The 21947-nt window shown below is 33.2% G+C and overlaps 1 protein-coding gene across 2 annotated transcripts in view; it reads left to right on the plus strand.

The window, feature by feature from the left end:
* LOC145245251 (uncharacterized) overlaps positions 1 to 21947 on the plus strand; it is a 260099-nt gene that overhangs the window by 60703 nt on the left and 177449 nt on the right. Inside the window, exon 1 of one of the 2 annotated variants that reach the window (XM_080107155.1) lies at positions 5380 to 5828. The exons of the other annotated variant lie outside the window; for it this stretch is intronic. Coding sequence (XP_079963281.1) covers positions 5748 to 5828 — 81 coding nt within the window. The 5' untranslated portion in view covers positions 5380 to 5747. Of the gene's footprint in view, positions 1 to 5379; positions 5829 to 21947 lie in introns of those variants that run through there. 2 annotated transcript variants of the gene reach the window in all.

Consider the following 21947-nt stretch of genomic DNA (forward strand, 5'->3'; position numbering starts at 1 on the left):
CATCAATAATAATAATAATAATAATAATAATAATAATACTTTTGTACTAAATCATAGTTAAGGTCAAAAAATTGTTCGTGATTACCCCGAAGCAAATAAAAAAAAACAAAACTTGTATTCTTACTTTACATGTTGTTTGGCGTTGTAAATTTTCTTTTTTAGTTTTGTTCGCCCAAAATAATACTTTTGGTTATTGTAGTAGAAGCCATATTTATTTGGAGAAGTAAAATATATCCTAGAAGATACAGAATATTTAAATCCCATTTCCCGTCTTCCTCGCGTTTAGAACGACATTAATTTCTTACCGGGTCATAAGAGGAGCAAAGTAAGATTACCTTTTGAGTAACGGAAATTTATTTGTTGTATTTTTGCGGAATAGAAAGTAGAAGACTAATTAAAAAAAAAACTATTACTTCAAGTAAATGAGAAAGCTGAACAGTGTTATTCTTTATGGAAACATCGAAAAGCAGGTTTATAAAATTAAAGATGGCCACCGGAAGTTAGGATCGCACGAAATAAAAATTGAAAGAAAGAATTCGAAAGATTTCCTGAATGGGGCGTTCGGTTAAATAAGTATGGGTTATTTTGTTCCTAAGTGTGTGTGTTTGTGTGTACACACACGCACACACACACACTATATATATATTAGGAGGCGCCAAAACTGGGGGGGCAGGTCAGTACTTTTTGACGGACCGTCTTTTTAAAAATCTACCAAAAATCAGGTAATTATCCGATCAATACGAAATTTTCAGCGATTATTAGGAGAAGAATGAACTTTATAACAGTGTACTTATTTTTCATAAACGATATTTATATATATATTTTTTTTTGCTTACAAAACCCCCCTTGTTTTGAAGTGGGAACAAATATGCTTAAAATAATCATCTGAAACTGAACAAAACATATTGTGTTGTTGTAAGGGACAGAATTATAGATTAAAAAAAATTGTTTGCATACCTTATTTTGACGTCTGAATATCAGAACTTCGATTGTGTTTAATTATCCCGCTTTTGAGTTTTGAAGTGTGAAATTCGGTGAATATGTTAAGTAAAATAATTAATTTAAGTTAAGCAAAACAAAAAAAAAATTTAATATTTATACGAAAAAAGCCATTTTAAAATTTTTGATAAATAAATTAACTATTTTTTTTAGCGAGCCGAATAATGCATGACCATTATTAAATTGGGCATGCTTTGAATAATCGATACAAAAAAAATTTCGATAAATGTTGTGCCCTTTGTGTTAAAAATAGCATCATTTTTGTCGATCCTGTTTGAAAACGTTTGCCGCCTTTCGACTACGGTGGACACAAACGCGCTGAAATAATTTTTTTTTATTCTGCTTTAAATTGCCCACCCCATTTTGGGGAGTCTGGCCCCCACACACATACACATTAAAAACCAAACGCATACAAATGGTCAACCATCTGGTACTGGCCAGCCTCAGCTTAATAATACATTGAAATTTTCGTCACTGAAAAATAAGTTTTTTTGGCCTGTTTGGTCTTCCATAGTTTTCTTCTTTATAAAACGCAAACGTAAACAGAGTCGATCTCGACTCTACATGGACGCGAAATATCTGGTTACCTAGATGAATAAGTGGAATTATTTGAAATTCAGGTACTTATATTATAATATTTTTGCATATTCTCTTAGAAAATCATCCTAAATCTTAGTTAGACAATAAATAAATAAATTAATTATTTCAAAAACTTTTTTTTTAATATTTAAGTACGTTTTTTGTGCAAGACAAAAAATGTCAATTGTTAACTTTTTGGGAAAATTTAACATTTAAAATTTAATTAAAAATAGTAGAAAAAGTTTCACATTATTCTGTTTTCTATATAATAAAATTCAGGGTTTTATCTTTCTGGAAAAAAAAGTTACTCAGAAATAATGGATTTTAATAAATGTAATTTCGTTTTAAAAAACAACAACAACTTGATTTTGCGCCCATTTTTGGCGGTGCCTAATATATATATATATATATATATATATATATATATATATATATATATTAGATGTACAAATATTTGTTACGAGAGGAAATAAAGCTTATATTTTGACGTTATTATTTTTTGTGTCGAGTAACCAATGTATGCATAAATATGTCTCTTACATGAAAAAGAAATTGGAACGAATGAAAGTGATATAATCGCCGATTTACTTTATAACAATAGCAATCAATGGTGAATAAAATAGAAAGCGGCCAAAAAAGAAAAAAAGAAATTAAAATATTCTTATTCTTTCAGAACATGACCCAGTATTTACTATATTTTACTGTTACAATCAAAGTTAACATCATCATCTTGTCGTATGAATCCGAACATTCTATTGGTGGCATAGGTTTTCCCGATATATTTGTGGTCTAAATTCTCTCCCAATTCTAGAGAGAGGTAATACGCGAAGGTTGCCAACATCCTTAATAAAAGTGATACTTGTGGAAAGAATTGGATTCGAACTTGGAACACCCATGTCGTCAGTTCTTGTCGTTAATCAATAGGTCACCTCCCACAGCAAAGATTAAAATTTACCAACTGAAAAACAATTGAGATGCTTTGTACATACCTATTTACCAGAGGGAAAAAAAACTTCTCACAATTGTAAACTCCATAGTTAGCACTGATTTGCATATGTGAATACCTAATTTGCATGTCTGGAAACAAACTGGCCTAAGATGAAAGGATTGGTTGAAAGCAGAAAGTATATTTTCAGAGAGCAAAGAGAAACTTATGGTGCTGGAAATCTGTTTAAAGTTTGGATTTCTTTTGTGACTTTTTTCGTATAGTTTGATTACAAGCAATTCGGCTTAAAATGGGTAGACGTTTCAATTTATCATTCATTCCTGTGAGTTTTTGGATACATTGAGAAATCTGAATTGCGAGGAATGTTGGACCCATCTCCAGTGCAATATCAAAGGGAATGACTTAGTGCACATACAGCATGGAACCGGCTACGCATGGTACGATTTCTCAACACTGCTTGATTATACCTCAACACGATTTTCGAGATGCCAGCCGCTACTACGACATATGGAGTAAGACAATTAGAATCAGTAAACTTTTAGCGAGTCCTTTCCCTGCCGACATCCTAGCTGATAATGACAGTGTCTTCTGTAGTCAGGAATTCAGATAGTTCATGCATGAATGAGGCCTCCACTACCGACCATATTGTGCACACGAGCCAACGGGAATTGGTATCATAGAAAGGTCATAAAACAGTAAAGAGGGTTGTTGTGCGGAAGAATTCCCCTATTATCGAAATTTTGCGTTGGTATGTCGTTACTTCCAAGGATGATGTTGCTGTCTCGTAGCATTCGCCAATTTGCTGTACTCATACCAGATTCGAATGGCAGGGAACAATATTGTGCCTCATCCGAAATATCAAAGGATATCTACAAATAATAAATAGGGGGGATACAGCTTGGCGTAAAATACACAGGAACGTTGCTGAAGAGGTATAACAGAAGTGATAAATCAATACTTGGTGGTTGTTAGTGGTATGTCTCAGCACGTGGGAGATGAAAATTTACGTTTCAGTTCTCTGCCGGTAAAACAACATCGACGACTCATCATCAGAGAGTGCTGAGTGGAGAGTTGCAGATTCCGATGCAAGTAGAGTGGTTCCATGTTTAAAAGTGAGGGAGAGATCGTTTTTACATTGGTTGAGCTGCCTTTTTATACTAGTTTCTAGTATAGCCAATTCTTCACTCCGAGAGGAAAACATAACTTGCCTACTACGGAAAATAACTATGGTTAAATGATCATCTGATCAAGGAGGAGTTTTATAATAAAGACCATATTGTACCAACTAAAAAACGAATGAGATGCTTCGCATGTCGTGCGCGTCTACTTGGCAGAGGAAAAAAACTAGATTCTCTTCACAATTGTAGACTTATAGTTGAAACTCTTCGCAATTGTAGACTTATAGTTTATTTGCATATGTGAATAGCTAATTTGCATATGACCCAGTGACATAAAATTAAAGCACTGATTGAAAATAATGAGTTCGTTTTGCACTTTCTTCTCCCGGTCAGTTTACAAATAAGCAATTATTTTTTAAATCTTTTTGTGAAGTTGCTATATCCATCAATGCCAACTGTTGAACTTATTTGTCAAAGAGTATCTAGACATAAAACTCGTAATTTTGTTTGCTTGTAAGAAACTAAAAATGATAAAATCCGCATAAAATAAAGAATTACTGAGGAAACAAACTACTATTTTAAACGTAGATTCTATACTCACAGCTTTTCGGTCGATATAACATCCGGATTTTTTTCAGGTGCATCTTATCGAACCCGAGAGACTTTCTGTTGAATTTGGTAATTTGTACAGCATTAACTTAATACAAGGACCCGTTGCTTAAGACACAAAGTGCTAAATTATAATCAGATCTTAATGACAGTCCCCGAGACGCTGAAGGTCTAATCCTCACTATTCAAAATAAGTTCAAACGAAATACTAAGAATACAATTATGATTTAATTCAAATTTCGACCCGGTCCTGGATAATCAAATGGATTAAATAAATTTCCCGTTCGATAATATACACAGATTCCTGACTTCGACAAAATGCACCTAAAGAAGGTCGGAGATTACATCGACTGAGGCGTTGTGAGAATAACACCCAGCATAAGAGTAGTCGAAATAATCCAAATTATACAAATTATCAATCCACATCTAGAATTCTCGAAACATCAGCTTTATTTGCTTAGATTCATATTTTCCTGGTCAAAGGAACTCTGGACAATCCCTCAAACAATGCCTGCGCGACAAGAAATGTCTATTGATTATTACAATATTGATCCAGCCCACTGACAGGGAAAACCCTGAGATGATTAAAAAATATTCCGGAATGAATAGAAAATAATTGGTGCTATTTCGGAGATTTTATTTTCCAAGAATTTTTTTTTATCAAGAGTGCTCCGTTTTAAGGAGTTTGTTATCTCTATATAAAAACACTTTTTGTCTAAATTTGGCTTCATAAAAAAAGCAAATATATATTTAGGAAGTTGTGTCTACTCTACTATTCTAAACAGAGTATGGAAAGAATATATGCATGCATGCGTTTCTTAAAAGTAAAATCATGCAATAATCTGAACAGAAGTCGAACCCGTCATTCCGATTCCAAATTCGAGCCTGTAATAACAAAACCATCGCTACGCTATTCTTCCAAGAATTAACATTTAAAGAATTTTGATAGTTTGTGAGTTTTGAACTGCACAGAGAATAGTTTGAAATAGTCCCTTTAAATGAATATGCAGCTCTGTAAACCTTGCTCGTCGAGCAACTAGCGAAACAGAGAGATGGGCACTCATATAGATTGGTAGGTTGACTAAAAAGAAACGCCCCGGTAAAAAGAAAAGAAGAAAAAAGAATTTTGCGTTCCGCCCCCGTCCGCTATGACGACTCATTAGTCTAAGGCCGGGTATATAAATCGATGGCTGAGTAAGTAGCGCATATCACTGAATTCCACGAGACACCTCCCCCTTCCCAACTTAATACAAAAGTTTTCTATTTTTATTTCATGTGAGCTGCTTTCACACGTCTCTACGTATGTTTGCTCCAGTCACATATAATCTGCACTCTATCGCTTGACAGCTAGGAAGGTACGCTGGACATTACTCGCTAAACGACTGTTTAAAAAAAGATATCATCGACAGAGACAAGTTAAAGGTCCATAGCAAGCAGACTGACATCTTGTTTTTGTAACGTCGTTTTTGGACAGAGGGAGAGTGACCGTCTCCACAATGTATCGTGCAGTACTTTCTTTGCTAGCAATTGCTAGCTTGGCTATAGCGACCCCTGTTCATGTCGAAAAATCTAGTCAGGTAAGTTGTTTTCTCTTTTATTTTTATTTCCTTCTGCCTTGACACTTTACTATCAGCAATTTTGTCTTATTTTTATGTAAAAGAGAAAATAAAGCAACAGAACATATTGCTATAAGTAGACACAGGTGTTTGTTTTTATTAAGGAAAGCTTATGTTTTAGCATAAAAAGAATTGCAATGCAGTTCTTTTCACTAAATAGTTTACCGTGTATTTTAATGAACCATGATTTGCAATGTGTCTAATTTGTTTGAAAGTTTGAAATCATTTCTAATTCGTAATATTTTAATTATTCTAGAACCTCATATTTTCTCATCTAATATATAAAATGCTATATGTCCGTCTGTATGTCTCCATATTTTCAAACTCTTTCGAAAATGTAGTCTTTCATATCAGATATTGTCATAAGTTTTTTGATCTATCAAGGATTACCGCGCTGTCTTGTTCAGTAATAAGAAGTCACGGTATACGTAAATAAGTTGTAATTATCCTCATACTGGTTTACTAAAAAGGATATGATAATCTGTTATAACTATAAACATAATATAACCAACTTTTAGACATATATATATATATATATATATATTTGTGTGTATGTATATATATATATGTATATATATATATATATATATATATATATATATATATATATATATATATTAGTTATATCTAGCTATCTGTATGTACGGAAGTGTGCTGTCAAAACTTCATTTGGTTTTAGTATTTCTGCCCAAATAGCCAAAAGTTGATTTTTATTTTACATTAATGCATGTATACATTTGTCGTCGACCAGATAAGCTCAAAAGGTTTGGCTTACGAATAAGACCTTATAACTGGTTCAGCGGATGGTATGTGTGCATATTAAGAAACTGGTGTCGATAATCGTTATGAGGCATCATTTTTCGGAATAAACCTCAGATAATGAGAGATAAGTTGGCACGTTCGAGAATCGCGCGTTGTCACACAAAAATTGCCAGAGAAAGATTTACTTTCGTTCATAATTCTATTATAAGTTAATATCGTCAGGGTATTGGCATGTATAAAAAGCGTATCTCTTGTTATTACTTGCAGGTTTCTCGCAATGTGACATTCAAATTTACGTATACCGTGCCCTTTTATGTTGTTTGGTTGTTTTTGTTTTATAGCATATCAACCCTTTTCAAATTCTTTCATGCCGAATCCAGTGATTTTGAAGAAAAGGTTTTTAATAGAATATATTTGTTCTTTTTCAAGTTAGTTTCTATTTAACCCATAGTTGGGACCCTAACAGGTACTACCACTCCGGGTCAGAGTGAACCTGGGATCAATAGCAATTAATGAGTGGCTCCACAGACCCCAAAGCCCGCAAGCTGGGGTCTCACCATCGGTTATAGTTTAAGGTCATATCCAGGACCCGTGCCCTTTTAATTTTTTTTTTTATTATTTCAGTAAAATGTTTTTCTGGTTTCTCTTAGAGATCTAGAAGTTTCCACCATTATATAAAGTTAACAACTTCTTTATACATATTTTCATAGTACGAAAGACTTCATTAAGATGATACAGCATTTATCCATAAGGTGAAATCGCCGTATGGCAGTGCCTAAGGAAAATTTTATACAGTACATATTTAAAATTAGTAACAAAATACAGTATAGTATATAACATATATATATATATATATATATACATATATATATATATGTAATCAAATAACATTATAAATAACACCGTAAGTCGGGGGAAATACAGTAATCAGGGATCGAAAAACGTATCTCGGGGTTCTACTGTATTGTGACAATCAGTCTGATGTTCTGCAGTTCTAATCTGTTTGGATTTTCAGAAAAAGGAACTGGTAAATTAACTAGTGTTTTGTGTGAGCATTGCTAAGCTTCATTTTAAGTTGTCACATTGTAGCATCGTTCACAATTTATTACTGATACCAGTACTTTATCAATGATTTCTATTTGGTGTTTTGCTAAGATCTGGGTTGCAACTACTCTTTCGAGATTCTCAGTACTCTTCATTTTTTCCATCACCATTGCAAATAATTTTGCGTCATCGCAAATGCCGATTACCATTGATTTCTCTAAAATAAAAAAAATGCTGTTTTTCTCCGGTGCTTTGACGGAATAAGCCTACCAGAAGTCCTAATACTTTCTCGACTCTTCTGGTCGAGATTTGAGGAGTGCTTCTGTGTTTTTCCATTCTCATTGACCCTGCACGACTATAGTGTGGCATCAGTCAAGACTGGTGCGCTTTTATTTGAGAGGGGGGGGGGTGAAAACGGGAATAAGTTATAAATTCATTTTACAGATTCAAGTCCTTTGTATTTACGTGGTACTCCGTTCATGATTTTTTTCCTGTTGCACTATTCATGTGGCTAGGTAATGTTCATAAGTTACGTCGATTGGTTTCTATATTCGAGGATTTTCTTTAAAATTTCTGCTGTTATAATCATTGTCGTCTATTGTCTAGTTAAAGTCTTCTCTTTTGTCCCAAGTTCTCATAATCATTGTTTTTGTTCCAAGTTTTCATAATCATTTTGTTTTAAAATATTTTTTGGGACTGATTCCAGTGCTAATGCAATTATCGGTATTATGTTGATTTTCTTCGTGTTTCATATTCTTTTTTATTCTTAGGGTTGAAAAGGGATGCAATAATCTGGACAGAACTCGAACACCACACTCCGTATTCGACAGTTCGAGTTAGTAATCATTCCATCAATGTCACTTTATAATCATCCAAGAATTAACATTTTAGGGAGTATTGGTTGGTTGGTTGCTTTACAAAGAATTGCTTGAAATAATTTATTTAAACTGATATGCAGTCCAGTAAAACCGGCTCGTCAGGCAAATAACGAAGAAAAAAATGCGACAGGCAATGGTATAGATCATAAGAAACTCTCAAGTAAAACAAAATAAAAAGAATCCTGACTTTCATCCCCGACCACGATGACGACTCTAAAGCTACATAGATAAAGCTATAGTTTATAACTAGTCCATACCAATGTCTAACACGCACACACACACACACACACACACACACACACACACACACACACACACACACACACACACACACACACGCACACGCGTATATATATATTATATATATATATAATTAAACTGTTAGAAAGATCAGACGAGTGTGAAATTGCTTTTAATAAATATTACTATTTATTAAAAATAAAATGGAATTTCTTTTCTTTCAATTTATTTTTAATATATAGCAATTATTATCGAGCGTTTTAAACGGTGAATTTCTTTATATATATATATAATCAGCGGCACTGATGAGTTGTGATACAACGAAACATGTCCGTATGTCGATGAATACAAATATATTTTAAAGCCCCCCTCTATTTGGGTAGAGCACTATCGTAAATAATTCTCACTCGCTACTTAATTGGCTGAAAAATGTGAAGCTCACGGTTTGTTTACAAACAGGCGGTTTGAGCACTGTACAAGTAGCGGACAGATGTTTGTTTAAATAGACATTCGGGAGAGTTATTTGCAGGCGTTGCTTCCGTGGTCAAGACGTAGAGCTGCCGTCTGTCAACACGACAGTTCTAGGTTCGATCCTTGGCTTGGGAGAGGTGCTAGTCTAGCGGCACTGATGAGTTGTGATACAACGAAACAGGACTCGATGACTACAAATATATATATATATATATATATATATATATATATATATATATATATATATATATATATATATATTCCACATCCAAACAACGTCGCAGCCCACAAGAGTCATAGCAGTCAACGAACCTGAAGTCCAAGACACGAGTTTCGCCCTCATTTGGGCTCATCAGTTAGACACATCCGAACTCAGGATTCGAAACCCGAGCCACTTGCATGCGAGGCAAGCACTCTACCAACTGAGCATGATGTATATATATATATATATATATATATATATATATATATATATATATATAAACGAAAATTTGGTATAACATTTAGTTAATTCCAAAAATTATGACAACTTAATTATTCGACCAGATATACAAAAATTTAAAGTTCAAAGTTTGTAGTCCTTGTCAAATAATAAATTTGTCGTAATTTTTCTTTTTGTTTATTGTATTTCATTCAAAATTTTCATTTATACTATTGCTTTATTTCGTATATTGAGTTTCTTATCTGGTTAAGAATATTGATACTAATATTTATATGTACCTTTTATTTTACAGTAATATACAATCTGTAATCTAAAAGTATTTTCAAATTTTAGTTTATAAAATGCGATTATCGCAACTTAAAATGAAGCTTGTAATGGTAATGAACTTTGCAAGAAAAACACATAATCCTATTATGATGCGTTTAAGAAAATCTAAACATGTTTTAAATTTCGTTCTGGATAATTGCAAATGAGGGTGGATCAATTATTTTAAAATCTATTTCTTTATTGTTATTCCGATGTTATAATTTTTTACAGTATAAAATTATACATCGTTTGAATACGAGTCAAACTGAGACAAAATCCCATCCAACAAAACACGGCGGCTTTACATATTCTATTTGTTTTTGATTCTCCCTTTTATGTTAATCTGCAGATAATGCAATTTCAATTCAAATCGTATTAAGCCTAGACTCAATATACGATGGTAAATCTCCTTCTTCATCATTTCTTGAAATGATAGTTTTCTGAATCGAAGGGATCAATTTACAGCGTGATTTTAATTAGTCTATGGATAATTATACTTCGTAGAAACAAAGCGATTGTTCATTCGGAATCTTTCAAAGCAAAACGGCGGAAATTATGCAAATTTCGTGAAACTAAAGTAAGACACATTGTTGTCAGTTTTCATTATGGTAATTTGTCGTCGTCGAAGGTCAGCAGTCACTTTAACGATGGCGTAAGTGACAGCTGATACAAGTGTTATATGCACCAATAATGGAGGGGCATGGGTGATGTTGGCCTCTCGCGGCCGCCGAAGATGACGCTTTCCCCTAGATGCTTCTTTGTCAACAAATAGCTGAAACATATTCTTAAAGGAAAGCAATAACCATTTAAGCTTGCAATCTTTTAATTCCAACCTACAAAGGTACATTTATGTGTGTATTCGCGCGCGCGCACACACACACACACGCACGCATACATATATATATATATATATATATATATGAGAAGGTTAAAAGAAAAAGAATAAGATCAATTCTTTAAAAGGAGACTTATCGGAATAATGCAAAGCTCAATAAATTGTTTTGGAGCTTATATGGAAATCAATAAAGAAAGAAAATGACGATATACAAATATATATTAAAATATATATAGATTTATTCATTTATTCAATAAGGGTGATACATCAGTTAGGGGTGTAGGGTATGTGAAAACTCTTTATACCATGGTATTTCAAGCCTAATGCTTCTCATCAGAAGAGGGGAGAATTTTTTAATACACATTTTGTTATCCTACATTTAATAACCTCGTATTTCTCATACCTTTATTATTACTCTATAAATCTATTTATTTTATATTTATTTATCCCATACTCCTTTGTATTTTATTCCCTTTAGTCTACCATCTGTTTATCCTCTTATTTACTTAAAAATGTCTATTTTGTATCACTTATAGTTTATCCCGTCACATTTATTATCTTAGTGTAGTATTCTTTTATAATTAATATTTCATTTAAGTACTGTTATAATTTTAAGACACCGCTTCTAAAATATACCGACATAGCATAAACTCCTTATTTCAAGTAAACCCCTTCCATAACTATAACCGATCAATAAATATGATAAAATAAGCATCTACTTTCAATTAACTTACCCTGTATTCTCCCCGAAAGTTTAATCACGCATATTGTACACATATATTAAACCCACCACGGCAGATATGCTATGCGCCTACCTTCAGTATATAATAAAAGCTATACTCCTCCTATATCATAGAGTTCAGTTTAGTTCTCCCACCCCCAAACAATTTTAATATTTTATCACTCACTGCACAATTATTTCGCTCCTAATGTAACTATCGATAGACGTCGCATCCTATTATGTTATCTAGCATCTTTTCTTCTCTTCTGATAAAAAGCATTAGGCTTCAAAATACAATGATATGAAGAGTTCTCACTTACCCTTCATCCCTAACTGATATACCACTCGTATTGAATAAATTAGGAAATCTCTATATATTAGTATATATTTCTATATCGTCATTTCCTTTCTTTATTGATTACTATATATATATATATATATATATATATATATATATACATATATATATATATATGTGTGTGTGTGTGTGTGTGTGTGTGTGTAAAAATACAAAGGAACAAACCGAGTTACTCAATATTTCGTCTTTATTTCGAGACTTCTTCTGGATGAAATAAAGACGAAACGTTGATGAGCTCATAACTCAGTTTGTTCCTTTTTATTTTCTCTATTTTGTCGTAATACTATTTCCATTATTCTCATCATATATGTATGTATATACACACACATATATATATACATATATGTATGTATGTATATGTATATCTATGTATATGTATATTTATGTATATGCATGTACATGTATATATATATATATATATATATATATATATATATATATATATGTATATATATATATGTATGTATGCATATGTACGGACACGAAAAAGTTAGCGAATGAAATACGCGTTTTTGTTAAGCCCCCAGACGAAACTATTTCAAATGCTGAGGAAAATGAGAAAGCAAATAGCAGTTCAGACAACATTCTATAACTTACTGCGCCGCCTGAAATGAATTTAGGAATGTTTTTACGTTATAATAAAAATTCGACTTTGGTTGTTTGTTTTTTAGCTCATTAGACATGATAATATTTTATATATGAAAAAGAATATTACTGGCGTAAATCTCTGATTTTTATATGAATATTATATTTATTCTTTCATCGGATTATTTCGATTATCGAAACTTATCGGTGACATTCCGATACAAAACCTATCTAAGAACATAACCAGGCACATAAAGTACATTCGTGTGTAATTTCATCAAAATCGGCCCACGACCCAGCTGTTTCCGAGTCCATAGAAAACGAACTCACACATAGGTACACACACAGTTCTTATATATATATATATATATGTGTGTGTGTGTGTGTGTGTGTATGTATATTATTAGCATCCATTTTTCTTGACTATGAATTTCTTGTGGCTAAATCATCCACAGCAATCTAATGTTCTCATCTAACCCGATCTTATTGACGTTCTTTAATGTTCAAAAAAATAATTTAAGTATATATTAAATTATATTTACGAGTAAAATACTTGTTCGTCGGCTTCTATAGACAGAAGCTTTCAGAGTGGCAAGTCTACCGTAACGCTATTTTCCGGACTCCATTCTTTCTCGTGATATTTTAAAGTTGTCATGATTCTAAAGCACATAAGATTCATAGTAAGTATTTTGTACTATTTAAAAACACTGTGGATATTACAAAGTAAGCTTTACAAATTAATTATATATACGCCACAAACAATGGTTAGCAATTTATCTACTAGATTATTTTTGCTCGCAGGGGCTCTAAGTCTGCGGCTTTAAGACATATATATGCTTCCTAGTAAATAATAAATTAACCTTCACGCTGTGATAAAACGTTTTTCTTTACGAAGATTTTCAAAATGTTTACAATTACGCATGGTTACCACCGGCAATCTTGGTGTTTCCTTGTAAGCAATCATTTATTAACACCTAGATAAAACCGTCCGACTCGAGTGACCGAAGAATGTTTTAAATGTCACGCGGTCACAAACGACACCGATAAAAAGAAAGCAACGATTTTTTTTAAAACTATATTTCTTTAATGACGATTCATCTGGATATCTGATTGTAATCATGAACAATTTTATCAATCTACTGCCAGTACTCGTCTTGAAAGCTGGTGGTGTAGTAAGGGCGTTGTCGTTTTGATTTCTTGCGGTTGAAAGGATTGCATAATATTTACGGTAAAGATTTGCCAGACCATTCAAAGATATCGCTGGTTTACATATTATTTGTTCCTGGAAGATTGTGTTATAACATGACACAGATACTAATGGGTTCGAACCCAGATTAATGGGTTCGAACCCAGATAGACTCTAATAGTTTTGATCAGCAATTCCCTTTCGTGTCCCTCTTTTTGTCGCTACTGTTCTTTGGTTATTCATTGTTAGTTCACACAAATAAGGGGAACGCGTGCAATTTTGCTTTTGGTTATAAACTATTTCTTTTGTTTATTTTGTAACTAGACATTCTATTGGTATCTTATTATTGTTTTATTTTACTTCAATCGAAGTTCTCAGAAATCAAAAGGCCCACTACCCGGGTTTAATACTTGAACTCTATATGAGATACATGGATATTTGAATGTTCTATTTAAGTTCATTATCTCTCAAATACTGAGCTTGTAAAGAAATTGAGAACATAATTTTCCTCTCACTAATTAACCATTTTCATATGTTGTGGTATAGCTTTCGTTTTGGTCTCTTTGTGTTACTGGATTCCAAGACAAGAATTTATCTAGTCTGATGAAATATCTAGCTTAATGCTGCTAAGTGAGGTAACATCACTTGGAGAAGGTGCACTATTCCTCATAAAACCTAATGTGGGTTAACTATAGAACGGAGACCTTATTTGGGCTGAGAATATTATGTGATTTTGAATATTTGGTCAGGGTTTACTAATGGGGAAAAGTATCCTCATGCCAGGTTGTTCCGACAACCATCTGTACAGAGAGACCCTAAACACTCGAGGACAATGTCTAGTAGACATTAATGCGAATCAATGTGTATGTTGAAAACCGTCTGTATGTTTTTGTATCTTTTTCACCATTGAATTAACGGCCGTTGTGTTTGTGTGTATTAATGTTCATTTTCCTGTATACCTCGCTTTAACGTATATTCGTTCTTTATTTCTTCCATAATCTTTCTATAGGTTCTGTTATGGCTGCGCTTGTTTCTCCATTTATGCATTCTTATAGCATCGTTGTTGTCATGACTATTCTCTGTATTTCCATCTACATTTACAACTAAATAACATAGGCCCGATTCGGATATTTTTGCAAAACCTATTTGTACACCAAACTCTTAATAAATGTTTGTCAATATATTCAATCTAATTTACGTTGACTGCTCACATAACGATGTAAACGAAATTACACTTTCGATCATTATTAAACAAAAGAATCCAATTTTTCAACATTTCGCATAATCTTTAGTTCTTCATCAGTAATTTCTGTCTACATTATACGTCTATCGTCTCATGATATCGTTTTCATATGTCCGTCCATCGTGTTACGGTGTCTATAAGATATTGACTCACATGTTGTTCGATGGTTATATAGACTTTATTATTGGTAGAACGATATCCATAAAAACTGCCAAAGCTTATCAACACATGTAATGTTGACCGTCTGTAATGTTTCCCGCAGTTCAGCCGCTTGTTTAATTAATGTTTTAAGCTTTATTTATAAGAATGTCGAAATAAGTCAGTTGCTAGATCATAACACTGAAGATCTCAAGGTTACAGTTTCAATTTCCGACGATGGCATCCTCTTTTTATTACGAATTTATAATTTATTAATAATGCAGTATTTTCCATTTTTTAAAGTAGTTAAGATCTCTGATATTTTGAACTGAGACAAATTCCGTAATGTATTTTTTATGCTCAACAACATTGTGACAGACAGATGAACAAACTTTATATTTATTTACATTGTGACAGACAGATGAACAAAATTTATATTTATTTAAGACAATAAAGCATTCAGGGTTGGTTCGGTTTCACGTCAAATAATCTTCTTTGGAATTTATTTAGTACCTATTTTCAATGATGTATTCGTTGCTAATTTACCCATATCTGAAAGTAATCTTTTATAGTTTACCAACAGTAATAGTGCTTGAATGAGCCCAATAAGATTTTAATAATCAATTAAGCTAATCAATCCCATTTGTACCTTGGTTGTGTCGTCATTATTTCTATACGGATGATCCTCTGAATATATCTTTTTGAAAACATAGAATTCTATTTTACATACTTTTCACGTTGCAAAATTAAACTGAGAATCCATTAAGCTAATTATGCATCGACCAATAACGCTTTCATCTTCCATCTCAAAGGGAAACATCAAACGTTTGTATTTAAATGATACTTTAGTTTCATTTCGGGGTATTATAATAGAAAGTTGTGGATATGAAAGCCGGTAACGATGATTATAATTTGCTGTTTTTCTTCCTTAAATTTATTGCATGTTTCTCATAAAGTTACAAGCGCTGTATTGTTTCCAGTCAATTATAATACAACCTGAACTTACTCCCCCCAATTTTTAATTAAGTAAAAAGAAATAAATTTTAGCTTATCTTTTATAAGGAATAATTTTTGTCTCTTTCCTTTTTGAACAAACCTCTGTCCCCAATAAAACCTTTAAAATCCTCATGCATGAGTTTTCGCCTGAGTTAAACAGTCACTAGACGATGCAACGATACAGATCAACGACCACACACATAGAATACGACGATGGAAAAAAAAAAACGAAGATCAGACCGTATGTAAAAAAATGACTTATTTAATTGAATTATATAGTTTTTTTATCGCTCACTAACGATAACCCCCGGGTGTACAAGTACGCGCGTGTGTGAGAAAACTGTTTCCTTTGAGCCTGCCATTTATTTAACGTTGTTCAATCTTTGTTTAAATATGTTGTTTATGAAAATGCCACGCTGAAATTTCAAATAGCGTTTTCATCACAAAACGTTTGCATGAACGCATGTCAAGAATATCTGTTTCTTTTTAAACATGCAATGGATATTGTTTTAAAGATAATAAATTTCAAAAGAATTATGAACATATTGCATGTTACTGATTTCGCAGAATATGACGTCCGATACTTATCAAACTGCCTCTTGTCACCGATTTTTATTATTATTGCCGACCGGGCGGCCGTTTTATGAACAATGACCGTGTAAACTTTCATTAATTCACTCTTTCGATCGTCACTATGACACCGAGGGATTTTTTTTATTTGATAAAATATTTGGTAGCAGAGCCACACGAATGTGTGAATGCATAACTTCTCCATGGAAATAGACATCGATAAGCTGACATCATTTTTCCAACCGTCAGGTCGCCAACGAATCCAGAGTAGGCCTGTTCTACTTTACTGTATGCCCATTCTTAGCTGGAAGAGATAAAAATATTCATAGCGTATTGCATGAAGAATGAAAATGCCTTTTAATATAAGACTTTAAGACTAAAAGTTAAAAGGTGTTTTGTTAATCTATTTGCATATTTTAAGAAAAAAAAACTCACAAAATATAATAAAAGTCAATTATTTATGAAACAAACTTAATGTTTTATTTGGGTTATTCCGATTACTATTCTATCTTGATTGTTGTTATTACACCGTTTCAGTCAATGTAACCTCCGATCTTTCCGGGTGTATATTGTCGAATTCGATAATCTTTCTCTCGAACTCTGGAATCTTCATGAAATTTCCAACAAAACCATTTATTTAATCCATGCTTCACAAAGACCAATGACGTAGTGGATAAATCACTTAGTAAATTCAGCTGTAAGTTACGCTATTCTGAAAGTTGAAGGTGCAATGCTCAGTGCGGGCGACACTCAAAATACAATTGCAAATTATTTAGGACGTATACCAAATCATGGGTGACGGAACAAGATCATGTGAAACTAACCCTCAAGATGAGAACAGCAGTCCGAATAATTCCAATAAGTGTTATCAATCCTCATCCGAAAGCTCAGAAATATAAGAATAACATTATTAACTTTAATTCCCACTAGACGTACAATGATCCGTTGAATCACAATCGCCATTTTTCTTACTTGGATTTTATTCGAAAATTCATTTCTGTTAAGACATTTTTCTTTTACAAATAAAAATTACAAGAATCTTTTCTTTGATAATATCCTTAGAGATACTTTTGAAGTAAAGATGTATATTTTTTTGCTATCTAATTTACATGCGTGTTTGCGGTATGTATAAACACCGCATAAATCAAATAGCGACGTTACAAAAAAGAATCATTCTTTTTTTGAATGATAACAGAGCCATTAAAATATTATCGGGTGAATGACTCAATTTGACAGTGAGGAAAAGCCAGGTGTATATATATATCAAAGTGACAGATAAGGAATTTGTTCAGTTAATTACAGATTACTTATAATTAAAACGATTTCAATAGTATTTTCTTCATAAATAATCTCAGTATTTAAGTATATTTTGGCATACACTTTGTGATTAAAGTATAAAGAGAGAAACTTTTAGTAAAACACTGTTAATTAATTAAGTTTAAATATAAGTTATTTTGTATCAGTATTTTTTACTGCCAACGAAGTGGATTTCCAGTTGGTCGCAAATGGCTACTATTTCGGATGATTTCTAACAGAACAGGGAATTGTGGGGAGGTGAGTACATTTACAGTTCTGCAAATCAGTATGGTCAGGAAAGCAGGAAACAGAAAGCGAATTCCAAAGTCCGGCAACAAGAGGGAAGAAATTATTAGATTAGAAGGCTTTTCCGGCTTCTATGAGCTTTAACAGTGAAGGGGTGGGCTCTTGCTGCTTGTCTGGTTGGCCAGGAGTATCCATGTCGAGAAAGTAACAATTACTGTGAGTTTATTACCAGTCATTCCATTAAGGTACTTGTAAAATCGATACAGGAATTCAACATTACGGCGATGTGACAGAAGTTGGAGCTTGGCCGATAGTGCAGGATCTATTAGCTTGTAGAACCTTTTTTGGATCCTGTCTAACAGTGAAAGACTAGCGGTATAAGCACCGGATGTGGCAATAATACTCCTTGTATGATTGATTAATGGTTAAAGGATTTTAGCGAACATGGAGAGGAAACTCATAAAGTGATAGTTGAGCGAGCCAGTTTCGCAGTAATAATATATTATTATATATGTATTTACATATTTCTTTTTCTATCAGATATCTGTAATTACATTTTTTTTCCTAAAAATAATTCGTTTTAATCAGCAAATGGTAAACATTTTATAAAAATATTTATTCTTACTAGCGGGACCCGTGGAAATTCCACAGCAGCAGCTTTCATGGCTTCTGTGAACGAAAACCCCACGATATCATAACATCTTTAGACAGAACATATACTACCCTTGGATTCTGATCAGAAGACCAAGATTGCATATTTTAGTTTCACATACGGTCCAAAATCAACATAAATGTTATATTTAATTATTATTCTTTTTACAGTGCGTCTTTGCTGATCGGGAAATCCTATTTATTAAAAGGGGGGATAGAAGGTCATAACATACTACGAACTTTAAATTAGCCTATCTATATACTAATAATTTATAGTTCGTAGTATGTTATCACCTTCTATATTCCTTTTCAATAAATAGGATCTCCCAATTGAATAATTTTAACCGGGACACACACACACACGTACGTTAAAGGTGCTACCGTGTGTACAGAACATAACATTTCCAACGGGTATCATCAACGCGGCTTAATTTACCGTCTATCTTTCCCAATTGGAACAACAATTCATACCACAGTTCATGTTTAACATCCATGTGTCTCTCACTAAAAATATTTTTACATGTTAGAAACAAATACAGGTTACGCAAAATAATAGCGTTTGTAATGTATTTAGCGCATATGCAAAATGTTAAAAACGGTGGATTTTGCATTAAAATGTTAACTATTATATTAACTTTAAATGAGTGATATCAATTAAATTTACAAGTCAAAAATATACCAAGACGATTCCTTAATTCATTCGTTTTGTATGAATCAGATGATTATTATTGACATTCGTTACGTTTATATCTTTCTAGTTAGAATTCCATTTTAGAGAGAGACATCGGTTATTTACGGGAGGGGCCATGTGCGATTGTCAACATTCCAAATGAAAGTGTTTTTGTGGAATGAACTGATACACCCAGATTATCAGTCAATGTCATTACCAACCTGGACACTGCCATCACACGATTTTTTATTTTAATTTCTTTCAGTATTGAATTTCGAAGCGAATATTTTTTAAAACGAATATAAACAGTAATGCAATAATTATCTTGGATAGGATTTATTAAGCTCTTAAAGGAATTAGATATGGCACAGGGCCGGAAGATGGGGAAACCAGATGCTCTCAGCAAGCCTTTTTGGTATATAAAAAAATATACTTATGCAGAAAACGGATCGCGCTATCGTCGGTAAAATCCGGGATGGTTGCATAAGTCGTCGAAATTTGCCTAAATATTAGCCAATGATGAGTGTTTTTTTCCACTTGATTTTAAGCCGTTTACGCACTGTGCAATTTTAAGATAAGATTTTCAAGTTAAATTCAATTTTTTCGGTACATTTTATTTATCAAATTGCTATACGAAAGTGTAGAATAGTTATATAAAAAGATGTTAAAACTGGCTTTCTAAATAAAAACGTTATTATTTCGGACCGGCCAAAAAATTGCACAAGCACCTTCATGCATTAAAATAACCATAAAATGACTGCTTTCAATTATAATTATGTTTTTCTCTTAATTTTTAACTGTTTGCATGCGTTTTAAACAATGGTCATCCTTTCCGGTTAAGAAAAACCCACAAAGACAAAACAAAATACAAAAGTTTTCGTTCGAGATCTTCCACCGGTTTACGTAATCTGTCCGGAATATGCTGACGATAAGGTTGTCCGTATTCTGCATAAGTACCATAATATAAGCTTTAGCAATCTTCAATAAATCAACTTCATCCCGAAGGAGGAGATAATGCTTGTGAGCGCGCATAACTTAAAGCCAAACCGATCTATATCTTATTCTGACAAACAAAGAACCTGCTCACAAGCGAGGTGGTTTATTATGTCAAGGACGTATGCACGCCCGTCATGAAAACAGCCGGAGGACGAGTCCATTGTGTATGCCGGTGAGTCAAGTGAAAAAGATAAACGCTATCCCAAGTGAAAAAGCAAATATTTCTTTGGATTTCTTTAGCCGACCACTAAGGCGCACGAGCGTAAACAGAAAGTAAAAACAGTCATTTGGATCGGTCTCTAGCTATCAATGTGATCTGCCATGTTCATGGCTTTAATAAAGAACGGCATTGCTATTTCAAAGTCAAAATATATCGCATCCACCTACGCTAACGTAACACAGCTAAAGTAGGCTTTGTTTATACCAAGCCGAGAATACGTCTTTGACAATCAGTCCTTAAGAATCTAGATCATGCTTGAGTCGGTGATTATCGTACATCTGTTAGGCCAAGGTATGGTCCTGTGCACGTCTAGGTGGCCTACCATCCCAAGCTTTATCCTATATCTTTGAAAAGCGGTTAATTTATTACTAATCGCCTGCAAACGTCCCTTTCTGAAAATGCAAACTGGGTTGCTCAGGGATTTGTTAATGACTGGGGTGCATACAACTGTAGTCTACTGTCTTTCCAATCCACACCTTTTGTCACATTTTTACATAGCGGAAGCGAGGTAATAGCTACATTGTTATACCACTGAAACAAGCTACAAGCATTTGGGATAATGTCTCTTTTTGCCTCTGTAGACCGGAAGTTCCATGAGCAAAGTTCATTTCCTAATACTGTCGTCAATGGAAAACAGTATCGCAGGACTGCTTCCCAGATGACTACAATATTGCCGTTTTTAAGTTCAGTGTAAACAAACTTTTGTTGAGCTGTCCTCTTTAATAATCAATTTTGACCAGTTACAATAATCAATACTCACCTCCTCGGTGTCTCATCGTTCATCTGAGCAGTGTATTAAGCCTCGGATAACTTTTGGAATCGAATTTAGTGCTGGAAACGAATTCTCGTCGCGTCTAATTGTTAATATTTTATCCAGCAAAAGTTTATTACGGCATGAAAGAGGCTAAAAATCACTTGAACATTTATTCAGTGCACAATCTCGACTGATAATATTAAATACCAAACTAAAGTTAAACGTTCTCCTTCTTGTGTAATTTATTTATATGAATGCGTTTGTGCGCGTCTTTTTGTACGGTTGTTTTCGCAATTCAGTTCTCCTCGACAAAGAAATGAGTTTAAGACTTAATAAAAGCTTGACTGAACAAAATTTTTATACAGTATATTTCACATACATACATATTCTCTTAAACTTTATTTCATTTCTTTGGCAATTGATTCTCAAACAATCTAGTGTTTGCGTTTCAACTTGTCTGTTTTTGTTTTTA

This window comes from Euprymna scolopes, chromosome 1, assembly GCF_053919585.1.
Source record: "Euprymna scolopes isolate OS-2025 chromosome 1, ASM5391958v1, whole genome shotgun sequence".
NCBI lineage: Eukaryota > Metazoa > Mollusca > Cephalopoda > Sepiida > Sepiolidae > Euprymna > Euprymna scolopes.